The sequence below is a fragment of the Oncorhynchus tshawytscha genome, linkage group LG14, assembly GCF_018296145.1.
Source record: "Oncorhynchus tshawytscha isolate Ot180627B linkage group LG14, Otsh_v2.0, whole genome shotgun sequence".
NCBI classification, from domain to species: domain Eukaryota; kingdom Metazoa; phylum Chordata; class Actinopteri; order Salmoniformes; family Salmonidae; genus Oncorhynchus; species Oncorhynchus tshawytscha.
The window spans coordinates 1789813-1806225 of record NC_056442.1 but is presented as its reverse complement, the minus strand read 5'-3'; the positions used below and the strand labels follow the sequence as shown (position 1 = coordinate 1806225).

The 16413-nt window shown below is 43.4% G+C and overlaps 2 protein-coding genes across 2 annotated transcripts in view; both read right to left on the bottom strand.

The window, feature by feature from the left end:
• Positions 1-3966, bottom strand: part of LOC121838794 (fibroblast growth factor 14-like) — an 82361-nt gene extending 78395 nt beyond the window's left edge. Inside the window, exon 1 of the mRNA XM_042296747.1 lies at positions 3004-3966. Within this exon, the coding sequence (XP_042152681.1) occupies positions 3004-3508 (505 nt within the window). The 5' untranslated portion in view covers positions 3509-3966. The remainder of the gene's footprint in view (positions 1-3003) is intronic.
• Positions 3967-8383: 4417 nt separating this feature from the next.
• Positions 8384-15350, bottom strand: LOC112236874 (F-box only protein 36-like). The gene is made up of 4 exons (XM_042296746.1): positions 13047-15350; positions 9745-9853; positions 9247-9419; positions 8384-9077 (listed from the first exon to the last, which is right to left on the bottom strand). Exons 1-4 carry the CDS (start codon positions 13200-13202, stop codon positions 8886-8888), a joined length of 630 nt encoding a protein of 209 aa, XP_042152680.1. The 5' UTR covers positions 13203-15350; the 3' UTR covers positions 8384-8885.
• Positions 15351-16413: the final 1063 nt, after the last annotated feature.

Sequence of the window (16413 nt, the reverse complement as noted above, 5' to 3'; positions counted from 1 at the left end):
GAAGGCATCTCCTTCCTGAGCGGTATGACGGCTGCATGGTCCCATGGTGTTTATACTTGTGTACTATTGTTTGTACAGATGAACGTGGTACCTTCAGGCATTTGGATATTGCTCCCAAGGATGAGTCAGACTTGTGGAGGGCTACAATTGTGTAGAGCTATTAAAAATAAAGGTGTATGCATGGTTCTTTATAGATCTCTAATAGGTTCTGTACAGTACGGTTCATAATAATGCCTGGAATTGAGTGAATGGAATGGTATCAAACACATGGAACAATATGTGTGATGTGTTTGATACCATTCCATTATTCCATTCAAGCCATTACAATAAGCCCGTCCTCCCAAATGAAGATGCCACCAGCCGCCTGTGAATTCAGTGGTGGATTTCCCAGTGTGCCTTCGAGCAAATTGTAGTGTTTCCACCCATGACTTGTTAGTGACAGAGAAAGGGTTGTTGCATTCATTCATTTTCAATCCTGTGGCCTTCACCAAGTAGAGATACTAAGTGAACATGTTATCTTTAAAATGTTATTATTTTAAACAATACAATACATATGACATAATGCCTTTTTATACAGTGTCCTGAAACTCAAGGTTTACACGTCACGTCAGACCTGCAAGTCATTTTATGCTGTTTTGCACCAGCAAATGTGGAAAAGTGGGGATATCCAACATTTGCAATGTTTATTCACCCACAACGTGCATTCAGAATGACTGCTAGGGTTGGGAAGACTAATATGTTAGACTACCTTAAGCATCTAAACTGGAACAGCCATTTCAGTCCAAATAACAAATTAAATTAGTTTATAAAAATGTATGCTATTTATATTTGAGTAGCATAAGATTAAATAATCAATCAATGTACATGCAAAAAATATAGATATTTAGTATTTTATAAGGATCCCAATGAGCTAGTGCTAAAGCAACAGCTACTTTTCCTGGGGTCCACATATTGAAACAAAAATCGACCAGCAATAGAGAATGCTGGGAAATATGATAATGATGGGCACGATTTTGTTACAACTCTGGTTATTAACACAAACAATGTGATTATTTTTCAACTCTTCCAGTGTTAATGTAACTCTTCCAGTGTTAATTTAACTCTTCCAGTGTTAATGTAACTCTTCCAGTGTTAATGTAACTCTTCCAGTGTTAATGTAACTCTTCCAGTGTTAATGTAACTCTTCCAGTGTTAATGTAACTCTTCCAGTGTTAATGTAACTCTTCCAGTGTTAATGTAACTCTTCCAGTGTTAATGTAACTCTTCCAGTGTTAATGTAACTCTTCCAGTGTTAATTTAACTCTTCCAGTGTTAATGTAACTCTTCCAGTGTTAATGTAACTCTTCCAGTGTTAATGTAACACTTCCAGTGTTAATTTAACTCCCGAATCAACACTAGAAATGTTACACTGAAAAATAAACACTAGCCAATTTGCTGTGTGCTATGAAAGGGACACATCTGGAGGCTTCCGTACATTTCAAGAACCTTTTAGAATTCTGAAGAACTGTAGATGCCACATCAAGAAACGCCACTTAACTCAAAGGCTATTTATCAGTCAAGAGTTCTCCAAGGAACCTTAAAGGCATAGTTTGTGATTTTGGCAATGAATCCCTTTATCTCTTTCAACAGAGTCAAATGAACTCATGGATACAATTTTGATGTATATGCATCCAGTATGAAGGAAGTTAGAGGCAGTTTCATGAGCCAACGCTAACTAGCGTTAGTGCAATAACTGGAAGTCTATGAGAACAGCTAGAATAACAAATTTCGCTATTGCTAGTTAGCAACTTCCTTCACACTGCAGCACAGACATAAAAATGGCCTCCACGAGTTAATCTGACTCTGGGGAAGTAGATAAAGGGCTTCACTGCCAAATCTCGAACTGTCCCTTTAAGAGCTGGGGAAGAACTATTTAAGAACCTTATTTTTTTCAGTGTAGGCCTACTAGAAAAATAACCTATTTGGGGAAGTGAGAAAAGACGTGGTAGGCCTTGTGTAATTCAAAGTTGGCCTAAATGTTCCATTGTTGGTGCAGCATATGTCGCATTGCTTTGCATGAGATGCTATAGGCCTTTGTGTTGGAATATCTGATGATGTTATTTATAGATCAAAATAAAAAAATGCTGTGTATATCTCAGCGTGTATTTACAGTCATGGCAACGTATCTGGGTGAGCTGCATCAACAGCCTTGATCTCCAATTCGTATGCAGCCTTGCTGAATTCCTAATATCGACGTAAAGGGGAAACATTGCGTTTAGGTTTAGGGCCGCAGAGTGTTTGACTGGGCCAGTACTGAGCTGAGCCCGTGGAAGTGTTGCAGAAGTGAGCATTACTGCAGTGATACAAACCCGAACAAACCCGAGTGAGATCAGCGGCAGCCACAGCACAGCGAAAAGACGCAGCCTCGTTACAGTCTGCAGCTAAATAGAATTGGCATAACAGGCCCTACAATCACCCGAAAAAAGTTCCGCTAGAGCTGAAATCTATGTGTTGCTGTGTCGTTGCGTTTGAGGGATTTGTTTCTGTGTGTTGGCTTTTTTCCTGCTGCGCTTCTGGCACGCGCGCGCTCAACGCGCGCACACACACACACACACACACACACACACACACACACACACACACACACACACACACACACACACACACACACACACACACACACACACACACACACACACACACACACACACACACACGCACACACACACACACACACACACACACACACACAACACCAACAGCAGCAGTGGGGTCTGCACAAATAAGTTATTCACCCCTCCTCTCCCCCTGCGCTCACTTGGTGCACAATTGCGATTGCAGCTACAACACACCAGCAACCACAGGCTTGCGCCTAACAGTGCAGTAACAGGGGAGACACACACACACACACACACACACACACACACACACACACACACACACACACACACACACACACACACACACACACACACACACACACACACACACACAGGGGGGTCACTCTCTCAGTCTCTCACTCACCAGTTGGGTTCTTGGTTTTCTTGAGACTCTTGCCACAAAGACACTGCAGCATATGCGATCCTTTGCTGTAAATGTTCCAAAGAAACCTCATCGATTTGGTCGAGGAGCGCTCCAGCAGCCTAGACACCCTCATGGGGACTCGCTCCCCCCGCTTGCATAACAGCCAGGTCCCGTTGGGCTTAGCTCTGCGACTCGGCCCAACCAGCTGGACCATAGAACAGAACAGATGAATCCCCGGGTCCTTCGCGTTGGCGCTTAGCTGCAGAAACGCTTCGTTATACCTCAGAATGAAGGCGAATACTGCAGTTTCCTCCACTTGCTCCTGCTCCTTAACGGTATCGCTGTTGCGGGTACTGCTGCTGCCGCCTGGCCGGCGCGTCAGAAGCCCAAATAGACTCTTTAGATCGCATCTGCCGCACAGGGGGAGCGGTGCGGCAGACAGACATGCGGAGCTAGCGTGTAGTCGGCGAAACGCAGGGGATTTCTGGACAAAAAACCATTGCATATTAGTTCGTACGTTCCCGGGGTGAGGGTGGATATGGGATCGGTCCGTTAGTGAACCCGTAGGGGTACCATCCCTATGCGAACACTGCAGCGGAGCTTTCTAACCAACAACGCATAGCCAAACGCTGGAGCCCCGAATCCAAATCAAGTCGCGTCGTCACGTTGGTGAAGGCTACTCGCTTTTACTGTAAATCCCAGCAGGAATCAATCCCTTCGTTCCTACGTCTTTAAAAAAAACGTGTTTAATATTTAATAAAGCCTAGGCTTTTTAAAATGAATAATCCATGCTTCTCTGATAGAGTCCCAGTGCACTGCTACTGCTCTCCTATCCGGGTAGTTTTTGTTTTCTCTTTCCCCCTCTTCTTTTCCTCTCTTTCTCACCTTGTTGATGAAAATAAGCTGACTATGGCCCTCCCTTCTCCCAAAAGTATAACGCATCCGGTAGGGATGTGTGTGCGTGGTCCCGTACCCCTGCGCTGGAGAGAGGCGGGCGCGAGGAGGAGGAGGGGGGGGGTGAGAGGGAGGAGGGGTTCAAGCCAAGATATCCGCTTTCCATTACGTAGACACGTGGTTTCCACATCATCACCTACGAACGAGACGCTCCCCCAGTTTTGGTAAAAGTGACTCGAGATATCGTCACTTCACCGGTCGGCTCGCTCTCTCCCGTCTTTTCCAGTCACTTCCAAACCGTGATTGGAGTTCTCCATTGGGGGGAGAACATAGGCTGAGGCTCACGCAGGTGGGTGAAACGTCCAGTGCGTTGTAGAGCCATATGTAAAATAATAGAGCAACAATTATCCTGTAGTTTATTGATAAAGTGCTCTCTAGCTAGAAATCGTAATGTGTGTGTGTGTGTGTGTGTATTCCAGCAGATACATTGAAGTGCAGCGCTGCAGCATTGAGCAGCATTTTGTTGGCTATAACCGCTCTCCGTGGACCTGACCTGCTCCACCCGCATAGCACCAGCTCGACATCCGGTGCTGAAAGGACAGCGCCAGGACCAGCATCATATCAGTGGTGACGCATTCTCCCATTTTCCCTACATGTTCTGCCATATATAATTAGTTTAGATTCTAACTTTCGACAAGAGAGCCATATTGCCCAGCCTTGAACCCCCAAGAAAGGTTAAATAATAGCAATAGAGCGGGTGATAACTCTATTCATGCAAGGCACTACCGCTTTATTTGAACAACGTTGTTTAGTCACTTCTCAGTGTTCAAGGCCAACACTTAGCGCTATTACACAACACATAAACAGCTCAGAACATTGCAGCAGGTGAGAAGAGGTAAGATATTGCATAGGAGGTCGGCTGTGGTGTGTATTGAACCACCACAGTCAAAATTCTTTTCCATTTTCTTAAAATGTGTTTCTAAATATAAGGTTATAATATACAGTGCCTTGGGAAAGTATTCACCCCCTTTGACTTTCCCCACATTTTGTTGTGTTACAGCCGTATTCTAAAATGGATTAATAAAAAATAAAAAATCTACACACAATACCTCCATTGATCATCCTTGAGATGTTTCTACAACTTGATTGTAGTCCACCGGCGGTAAATTCAATTGATTGGACATGATTTGGAAAGGCACACACCTGTCTATATAAGGTCCCACAGTTGACAGTGCATGTCAGAGAAAAAAACAAGCCATGAGGTCGAAGGAATTGTCCGTAGAGCTCCGAGACAGGATTGTGTAGAGGCACAGATCTGGGGAAGGGTACCAAAAAATGTCTGCAGCATTGAAGGACTTCAAGAACACAGTGGTCTCCTCATTTTTAAATCAAAGAAGTTTGGAACCACCAAGGCCAAACTGAACAATCCGGGGAGAAGGGCCTTGGTCAAGGAGGTGACCAAGAACCTGATAGTATTTTTCAGGTACAGGGACTGGGAGACTAGTCACGATCGAGGGAAAGATGAACGGAGCAATGTACAGCGAGATCCTTGATGAAAACCTGCTCCAGAGTGCTCAGGACCTCAGAATGGAGCAAGGGTTTACCTTCCAACAGGACAGCGACCCTAAGCACACAGCCAAGACAACGTAGGTGTGTCTTCCAGACAAGTCTCTGAATGTCCTTGAGTGGCCCAGCCAGAGCCCAGACTTGAACCCATGTCTGGAGAGACCTGAAAATAGCTGTGCAGCAACGCTCCCCATCCCACCTGACAGAGCTTGAGAGGATCTGCATAGGAGAATGGGAGAAACCCCCCAAATACAGGTGAGCCAAGCTTGTAGCGTCATACCCAAGAATACTTGAGGCTGTAATTTCTGCCAAAGGTGCTTCAACAAAATACTGAGTAAAGGGTCTGAATACTTATGTAAATGTGATATTTCTGTATAGTTTAAAAATATATATTTTTTGCAAAATCGAATAGAAACCAGATTTTGCTTTTTCATTTTGGGGTATTGTGTGTAGATTAATTAAAAAAACAAAGATTTAATACATTTTAGAATAAGGCTGTAACGTAACAAAATGTGGAAAAAGTCAAGAGGTCTGAATACTTTCAGAAGACAATGTATATATATATATAAATATATATAATTTTTTGAATATATATTTTTTGAATATACAATATACACAGTTTGGATACACCTACTCATTCAAGGGTTTTTCTTTATGTTGACTTGTTGGCTGCTTTTCCTTCCCTCTGCGGTCCAACTCATCCCAAACCATCTCAATTGGGTTGAGGTCAGGTAATTGTGGAGACCAGGTCATCTGATGCAGCACTCCGTCACTCTCCTTCTTGGTCAAATAGCCCTTACACAGCCTGGAGGTGTGTTGGGTCAATGTCCCACTAAGCGCAAACCAGATGGGATGGCGTATCACTACAGCCATGCTGATTAAGTGTGCCTTGAATTCTAAATAAATCTCAGACAGTGTCACCAGCAAAGCACCCCCACAGCATCACACCTCCTCCTCCATGCTTCACGGTGGGAACCACACATGCTGAGATCATCCGTTCACCTACTCTGAGTCTCACAAAGACACCGTGGTTGCAACCAAAAATCGCAAATTTGGACTCATCAGAACAAAGAACGTATCTCCACCGGTCTAATGTCAAGTGCTCGTGTTTCTTGGCCCAAGTAAGTCTCTTCTTCTTATTGGTGTCCTTTAGTAGTGATTTCTTTGCAGCAATTCAACCATGAAGGCCTGATTCCAGTGGTCTCCTCTGAGCAGTTGATGTTGAGATGTGTCTGTTGCTTGAACTCTGTGAAGCATTTATTTGGGCTGCAATTTCTGAGGCTGGTAACTGTAATGATTTTATCCTCTGCAGTAGAGGTAACTCTGGGTCTTCTTTTCCTGTGTCGGTCCTCATGAGAGCCAGTTTCATTACAACGATGGTTTTTGCAACTGCGCTTGAAGAAACTTTCAAAGTTCTTGAAACTTTCCATATTGACTGACCTCCATGTTTTAAAGTAATGATGGACTGTCGTTTCTCTTTGCTGATTTGACCTGTTCTTGCCATAATATGGACTTGGTCTTTTACCAAATAGGGCTATCTTCTGTATACCACCCCTACCTTGTCACAACACAACTGATTGGTTATCTTCTGTATACCACCCCTACCTTGTCACAACACAACTGATTGGCTCAAACGCATTAAGAAGGAAAGACATTCCACAAATGAACTTTTAACAAGGCACACCTGTTAATTGCAATGCATTCCAGGTGACTACCTCATGAAGCTGGTTGAGAGAATGCCAAGAGTGTACAAAGCTGTCATCAAGGCAAAGGGTGGCTACTTTGAGGAATTTCAAATGTAAAATATATTTTGATTTGTTTAACACTTGTTTGGTTACTACATGATTCCATATGTGTTATTTCATAGTTTTGATGTCTCATTATTATTCTACCATGTAGAAAATAGTAAAAATAAAGAAAAACCCTTGAATGAGTAGGTGTGTCTGTATATATATTTTATTATTATTTATGTTTGATATTTCATAGGCTACACCCAGGCTGTAAAATCCGTGCTACTTTCTGCATTCCATTCCAAAATCATTTTTCCTTCGACTCTCCTTGCCAGAGAGAGAAGGCTTGTTTTTCACAATGCAATTCCACCCTCATCTACTTCAGTTTTCAGAATGGATTTCGGCGACCCTCTACCAGAGCAAGAGAACAGTTGGAGTGTGTGAGAGAGAGCTCCTCATTCACTGATCTTTGTCACAGTACTGAATGGGCAGGCCACTCCTGGGACTATCATATGGTTGCCCTGACCAGCCACCATTAAATAGCTCTCAATGATAGACCAGGCTGGTACTGGTCCTTTCAGATACTGTCTGCTTCCTAAATGGCACACTTCTCCATACAGAGTGCACTAGTATATGAATCCCCCCCCCTTATTTCCTTGCTCATTATCTCTCTACCGCTCTCTTTATTTCTCTCTCTTCTCTCAGACAACACCTTTTACTCATTTGCAAGTCTTTGAAAAGAACACATATTACATTCCAAAAACAATTCAAAGATGGGCACATCCCCATGGCAACAGAACAACTAAACTCAACCTTGGATAACTGCGGTGATTGCTTTACTCTATACAATCATTGTGGTCCGTCAATATGCCCCAAGAGAACTGTGGTGTGGTGTGTGTGTGTGTGTGTGTTGCATCACTCAGAGAATGTAATTTTATTACAGCTGAGTCTACACACCAGAGGGGGGTCTCTAACATGATAAAGCCCAAGCAGAAAGCCTCTACAGTCCTATAGTCTTTAACCTCTGGTGGGTAGAGAAGACTAGAGCACTCAGATGTGCGACCAGTATATTCAATCACATGCATTGGATTAGGACTTCCAGACTGTCTGCAGTACATTGGAGAATACAAGATGGTCCTTCTATTGATGAACTACTGTCTATATGTTTGATTCATCACAGACACAATGTATAGGTGATCGTGCCGTATGTTCTTTATTCTATCATTTGAGACCAAAAACACAAACAACATTAGCAATGTATCATTATAACCATTAAAAGGTTTTGGAGTAGCAATACCTCTTCCCCTAGTTGAGCACACATGTTCTACAGCAGGCTACACCTATTAGTGAATCAAATTTATGAGGCGCTCTGATTTCTGCTTAATATCACCACCTGCTGGCCATTCAAAACACTGACAGGCAGCTACACTACATATGTAAACTAACTCTGCCATATGTGCCTAACATAACTATTTTCCAGGTCATGGACATGTAATAGATGATAATAAAATATCTTGAAAGTGTTTGAGAGACACACAGACAGACAGACAGACAGACAGACAGACAGACAGACAGACTTTGCTCCTCTGTCCCTCTCACATGTGTTCTGGTGAAATCTGCCTGATCGTGCGATAGCTGACATTCTGTTGAATTTAAACGAAACGAGAGCGCTGCGTGACCAGGCTAACTCTTTCACAGGTGCCAGACACTGTTCTTCCTCTTGTTGTGCTGCTGCTGCTGGGCCAGACGGGAGAGCACCTGTCTTCTGTGAAACACCACCAGACGGCGCTGTAGAGTAGGGCTCACACCCTCCATAGTGACCTCACTCTTCCCGTACCTGGCCCCAGCTGTCCCCTGCGCCCAAAATCCCTCACTGCAGCATAGCTAGGGAGAAGGAGAAAGAGAGGGATGGGAGGGGGAGAGAGGGAGAAAGGTGAGGAGCAGCAGAGGTAGGGGGAGAGCTCATAAATGTTGAGCATTTTTCAGTCTGAAAAAAGTACTACTCAAAGTATTACTATAAATCATTACAATGATGTAATCATGATTAGCCCACCTGTTGGAGCCTCTTGCAGGTCTGGGAGATATTCTTAATATCCGCCCACTCCAGGAAGGACAGGATGTTCAGGAGCAGCCAATCAGGGAGCCGGACCAGGTAGTCATAGCGATGCCAGCACAGGTTCACCACATAGTCCAGAGTGTGTGGGCCAAACACTCGCCCTATGTGACCTGTGAAGGAACCCCCCCACACACACACACACACATTCTCATTCAATAAAATGTTATTTGAAATAGTAAGTTTATTGGCATATATTCTAAATAAATCATATGATCCTTGGAATTGGACAATACAAGCATTTTAATGTGTATTCTTGCTATGGACAATTAAAAGGATACTGTGGGAGTAGGCTCTCTCCTTCCATGTCTAGACTTGCCCACCGGGTGACAGATTGATCGTTCGGTTTTATATAAAATAATTATTTATGGAGGGTATGCATTTGTGTGACCTAAAATAGCACTTATTCTCTAACGCACGCACACACACACACAGTACCTTGTGCGTGGCTATCCTGTAGGAAGTCTGTGTGTGATTTCTTGTTTTCTGCAGGTTGTGGTTTCTCGTGTCGTAGAGGACAGGACACACTCCACACCTTGAAAACCACCTACGACCAAACCAGGTCTACATGATTACAAGTTAATAGCCTAACAGCGCACAAATGTAGCCAGTTAGTTACAAAACACACTCTATTCACTTGACTGTGTAAATGACTATTCCCCATTACTGTGGCATTTAAATGGGAAGTTTTGTTCTTTATCATTTTTAGATTTCATTAAAACTCTACCATGTGTCTAGCCCGGAGACTGATCCACATCTGTAGCAGAGCCCTAAAGCTGATGATATTTCCAGGGTTGCATTCCCCTCGTCTGACATAGTTTATGAAACAGCTTCGAAATGCTGCACCTAAAATACATCCAGAAGTCAGTGCAATAGACTAAGCTAGGTGTTTGTACTGTTCCTGTTCCTGTAGGTGTCTGTACTACACCTGTAGGTGTCGGTATTGTTCCTGTAGTTGTCTGTGCTGTACCTGTAGGTGTCTATACTGTTCCTGTAGGTGTCTGTACTATACCTGTAAGTGTCTGTACTGTACCTGTAGGTGTCTGTACTGTACCTGTAGGTGTCTATACTGTTCCTGTAGGTGTCTGTACTGTACCTGTAGGTGTCTGTACTGTACCTGTAGGTGTCTGTACTGTACCTGTAGGTGTCTGTACTGTACCTGTAGGTGTCTGTACTGTTCCTGTAGGTGTCTGTACTGTACCTGTAGGTGTCGGTACTGTACCTGTAGGTGTCTGTACTGTACCTGTAGGTGTCTGTAGTTGTCGGTACTGTCCCTGTAGGTGTCTGTACTGTACCTGTAGGTGTCTGTAGTTGTCAGTACTGTACCTGTAGGTGTCTGTAGTTGTCAGTACTGTACCTGTAGGTGTCTGTACTGTTCCTGTAGGTGTCTGTACTGTACCTGTAGGTGTCGGTACTGTCCCTGTAGGTGTCGGTACTGTCCCTGTAGGTGTCTGTACTGTACCTGTAGGTGTCTGTACTGTACCTGTAGGTCCCTGTAGTTGTCGGTACTGTCCCTGTAGGTGTCTTTACTCTACCTGTAGGTGTCTGTACTGTACCTGTAGGTCCCTGTAGTTGTCGGTACTGTCCCTGTAGGTGTCTATACTGTTCCTGTAGGTGTCTGTACTGTACCTGTAGGTCCCTGTAGTTGTCGGTACTGTCCCTGTAGGTGTCTGCACTGTTCCTGTGTCTGTAGATGACTGTACTGTTCATGTAGGTGTCTGTACCGTTCTTTTATGTATCTGTAGTGTTCCTGTATGTGGCTGTACTGTACCTGCAGTTGTCTGTATTTCACATGTAGTTGTCTGCACTGTACCTGTGTCTGTAGTGTTCCTGTAGTTGTCTGTACTGTACCTGTAGGTGTCTGTTCTGTTCCTGTATGTGTCTGTACTGTACCTGTAGCTGTCTGTACTGTGTCTGTGGTTGTCTGTACTGCTCCTGTGGTTGTCTGTACGGTACCTGCAGGTGTCTGTACTGTTCCTGTAGTTGTCTGTACTGTACTTGTAGGTGTCTGTGCTGTACTTGTAGGTGTCTGTGCTGTACCTGTAGGTGTCTGTGCTGTACCTGTAGGTGTTTGCACGGTACCTGCAGGTGGCTGTACTGTGCCTGCAGTTGTCTGTGCTGTACCTGTGTCTGTGGTTGTCTGTGCTGTACCTGTACTGTGTCTGTCTGTACTGTACCTGTAGGTGTCTGTGTTGCATCTGTAGTTGTCTGTGCTGTACCTGTGTCTGTGGTTGTCTGTGCTGTACCTGTAGTTGCCTGCAGTTGCCTGTACTGTGTCTGTGGTTGTCTGTACTGTACCCGTAGTTGTCTGTACCATGTCTTTAGTTGCCTGTACTGTGTCTGTGGTTGGCTGTACTGTACCTGTAGGTGTCTGTGGTTGTCTATACTGTACCTGTAGTTGTCTGTAGTTGCCTGTACTGTGTCTGTGGTCGGCTGTACTGTACCTGTAGGTGTCTGTACTGTGTCTGTGGTTGGCTGTACTGTACCTGTAGGTGTCTGTGGTTGGCTGTACTGTACCTGTAGGTATCTGTACTAGAGGTCGGCTGATTAATCTGAATGGCCGATTAATTAGGGCCGATTTCAAGTTTTCATTATAATCGGAAATCTGTATTTTTCGGTGCCGATTTGCAGATTTGTAAATCTTTTTTATACCTTTATTAAACTAGGCAAGTCAGTTAAGAACACATTCTTATTTTCAATGACTAGGAACGGCTAGTTTAGGGGCAGAACGACAGATTTTCACCCTGTCCGCTTTGGGGATACAATTTTGCAATCTTACAGTTAACTAGTCCAATGCAATAAAGACCTGCCTCTCTCTCCTTGCACTCCACAAGGAGACTGCCTGTTAACTAGTTAACTACTATGTAGTTAACTACTAGTTAACTACATATGGTTGATGATATTCCTAGATATTATCTAGCGTGTCCTGCATTGCATATAATCTGATTGAGCAGCATACAAGCCTCTAAGTATCTGACTGAGCGGTGGTAGGCAGAAGCAGGTGCGTAAACATGAATTCAAACAGCACTTTCGTGTGTTTTGCCAGCAGCTCTTCGTTGTGCGTCAAGCATTGCGCTGTTTATGGCTTCAAGCCTATCAACTCCCGAGATGAGGCTGGTGTAACTGAAGTGAAATGGCTAGCCAGTTAACGCACGCTAATAGCGTTTCAAACGTCACTCGCTCAGGGGGGCCTTCTAGTAGTTGTTCCCCTTGTTGCTGGTTCGAGCCCAGGGAGGAGCGAGGAGAGGGACGGAAGCTATACTGTTACACTGGCAATACTAAAGTGCCTATAAGAACATCTAATAGTCAAAGGTTAATGAAATACAAATGGTAGAGAGGAACATTATTTACTTGAGGCTAAATTGATTTTATTGATGTATTATAATAAGTTAAAATATACGTTCATTCAGTATTGTTGTAATTGTCATTATTAGAAATACATTTGTAAAAAAAATTGGCCAATTAAATCGGTATCGGCGTTGAAAAATCATAATCGGTCGACCACTAATCTGTACTGTACCTGTAGTTGTCTGTGCTGTACCCGTGTCTGTGGTTGTCTGTGCTGTACCTGTAGGTGTCTGTAGTTGCCTGTACTGTGTCTGTGGTTGTCTGTACTGCACCTGTAGTTGTCTGTACCACATCTTTAGTTGCCTGTACTGTGTCTGGCTGTACTGTACCTGTCGGTGTCTGTACTGTGCCTGTGGTTGTCTGTACTGTGTCTGTGGTTGTCTGTACTGTACCTGTGTCTGGGTGACTGTGAGTTGGTGGTAATCCTTACAGGGAGGTGCAGCTTGTTGACTGATCTCATACAAACACTCTGAGAGGAGAGAAGACATGATCTCTATACTACTAACACACACAGCCTCAGAAACTTTCATATGATATTTTGTGTGCATGTGTGAAGGTGCTGGCAGGCAAGGAGGGTGTGGGAGTGGGTGTCATGTGTGCCAACACTGTTTTCAGGACCTACTGTTTGCCAGTTCTTTGCTGAGTTACGAGGTACAATAAGTACATAGCCATGGGTTTGTCTAGGATTGAGTGTGTGTGTGTGGTGTGGTTGAGGGGAAGGGTGAGAAATATGGAGAGTGAACGTGTGATATTACCCAGCACTCATTTCCTGACGACTCAAACTGAATTCTTCCACTGTTCTATGTTCGCTACATACTTCAATCTGAGACTGCCATCGTTGAAGTCGTTAGTGGTGAAGTCAAAATGAAAGGTCATGTACAACACAAAGTTGTCAGTGATTGTATTATCTCTAACCAATCAGAGTATCAAAGCCAATGACAAATTTTCGTAACACTACTTTACCCACATGTGTTCTGGCTTTGCTCCAACCTATCGGTTTCTGGGACCAATCAGAGCATTTAGAATGTGTTTGCGTTCTAGAAATCGTCAGGGAGGTACTCAGATCCAGACTAATTGCAGAGAATAAACTTACATCCATGGGCGTGGCGTAGCGTTTGGCCGGAGCAAGGAGTTTGGGTTGCCAGGCAACAGCATTCATTGTTTACAACAATGTCAAGGCACCATGCTCCTTCTGTTCAACTTCTCCTAACCAGTTTCTCAACCACAACTCTTTCTGTTCCGCCTTCCACACATTTTTACTCTGTATCCGGGCCATTTCTACATTTTGAGGGGAAATAAAAGGCTTCTGGTCATAGTGGGTGTCATATGTGTCAACACTGTTTTCAGAACCTGTTTGCCAGGTCAACTCTTTGCTGAGTTACGAGGTACATTAAATGGCCATGGGTTTGTCTAGGGTTGAAAGTGTGAGTAGATGTGTGTGTGTATGTGTGGTTGAGGGGTAAGCTGAGAAATCTAGAGCTTAAATGTGTGATATTGCCCAGCACTCATTGTTTACAATAATGTCAAGGCACCATGCTCCTTCTGTTCAACTTCTCCTAACCAGTCTCTCAACCACAACTCTTTCTGTTCCGCCTTTCACACATTCTTACTCTGTATCTGGGTCGTTTCTCACATTTGAGAGGAAGTGATGGGGAAATAAGAAGCTGGGAAATACCAAAGACTACAAAATGTCCACCCTGTTTGATTTTTGTGATATTTCATTGATACAAATTTTATTGGAGATTTACACATTTGGAGCAAAAGGAATCACAAGCCAAAATCAAATCTACATTTCATTCCAAAAACCTGTCCCCTCTGTTTGTCCCTCTATCCTTTGCTTTGCACAGTTGACTATTTCAAAATGTCTAAAGTACTGAATGGCGCTGCCCATGCTAAAACAGCTTTTGGGCACTAGAGTCCTCTATCTATCTCTATGAGAAAGCCCTCAGGGGCGTGTCAAAGCAGCCATTAGTGCACATATATAAAGATGAGTCAAAGATTTTCTACCTCCATGGTGGAAACCTAAATATCACTTGAGTCGTGTTCGAATACTTATACTAACCACATTAACTGTACTATTTGTGATGTGAATTGAGTATATAGTATGCTTATTGGTCATAGTATGGATATAGTTAGTGTGCCAAAAGTTCCCAGATGTCATACTAAATTCACCAAAATATGAAGTATACACGCGGAGGACACTATTTCTGTACTTTAGGGCCCCTAATGCAATTCTTCAGGAAATGGGCATGGCTTCACATCGTTTTCCGATATGAAGACAATAGCGGAAAATATGCAGCCGAAGTACGACAGCGGATACAAATTCATTGTTTTAACTATTTAAGACAAATGTTAAGCAACGTAATAAAGTAATGATTTTTCAAATAAGTTACTTTACACGTTATGTTGGCTGACAATTTGTTAGCTATGCTGTCCTTACGAACCATATTGCAAATCATTACAACAGTATGTATGTTAGCTACCTACCTAACGTTAGTTGGCTACTAACTTATACATCAAATTTGCCAGTATGTTAACTGTAGGCTAACTAACTAGCTACCCAATGTTTATTGACTTGATTATTCCCGTCATTCTTAGCTTAGCTATATGGTACAGTCGTTGTGCGTTCTCAATGGACATTCGGGTGCTTTCGTGATTTCGCTCTGGCTATCTACTCCGACTTCAAAGGATCCTGTCTGAGTGGTGCCTAGTGTGCTTATGTCTGCAACGAGGAAGTAGGAAATAAACATGATTAAAATGGTGTCCAAATAAATAAAAAAATCGAAATATACACATTACGAGATATTTGACAAAATAAAGACACACATATCTCTATATATATACATATACAGGAAACAATGGGACGACCTCAGAGTTCCATGAGTAATATTTTGTTGTTGTTTACATTTGAACTGCAAACAACGTGTCTTATTAACAACAATATCAAAACACGCATTGTGCCGACAGAGATGGCCGCCTCGCTTCACGTTCCTAGGAAACTATGCAGTTTTTTGTTTTTTTTACGTGTTATTTCTTACATTAGTACCCCAGGTCATCTTAGGTTTCATTACATACAGTCGAGAAGAACTACTGAATATAAGATCAGCGTCAACTCACCATCAGTACGACCAAGAATATGTTTTTCGCGACGCGGATCCTGTGTTCTGCCTTACAAACAGGACAACGGAGTGGATCCCATGCAGCGATCCAAAAAAACGACTCCGGAAAAGAGGGAAACGAGGCGGTCTTCTGGTCAGACTCCGGAGACGGGCACACCGTGCACCACTCCCTAGCATTCTTCTCACCAATGTCCAGTCTCTTGACAACAAGGTTGATGAAATCCGAGCAAGGGTAGCATTCCAGAGGGACATCAGAGACTGTAACGTTCTTTGCTTCACAGAAACATGGCTCACTGGAGAGACGCTATCCGAGGCGGTGCAGCCAACGGGTTTCTCCACGCATCGCGCCGACAGAAACATACATCTTTCTGGTAAGAAGAGGGGCGGGGGCGTATGCCTTATGGCCAACGAGACATGGTGTGATGAAAGAAACATACAGGAACTCAAATCCTTCTGTTCACCTGATTTAGAATTCCTCACAATCAAATGTAGACCGCATTATCTACCAAGAGAATTCTCTTCGATTATAATCACAGCCGTATATATCCCCCCCCCAAGCAGACACATCGATGGCTCTGAACGAACTTTATTTAACTCGTTGCAAACTGGAAACCATTTATCCGGAGGCTGCATTCATTGT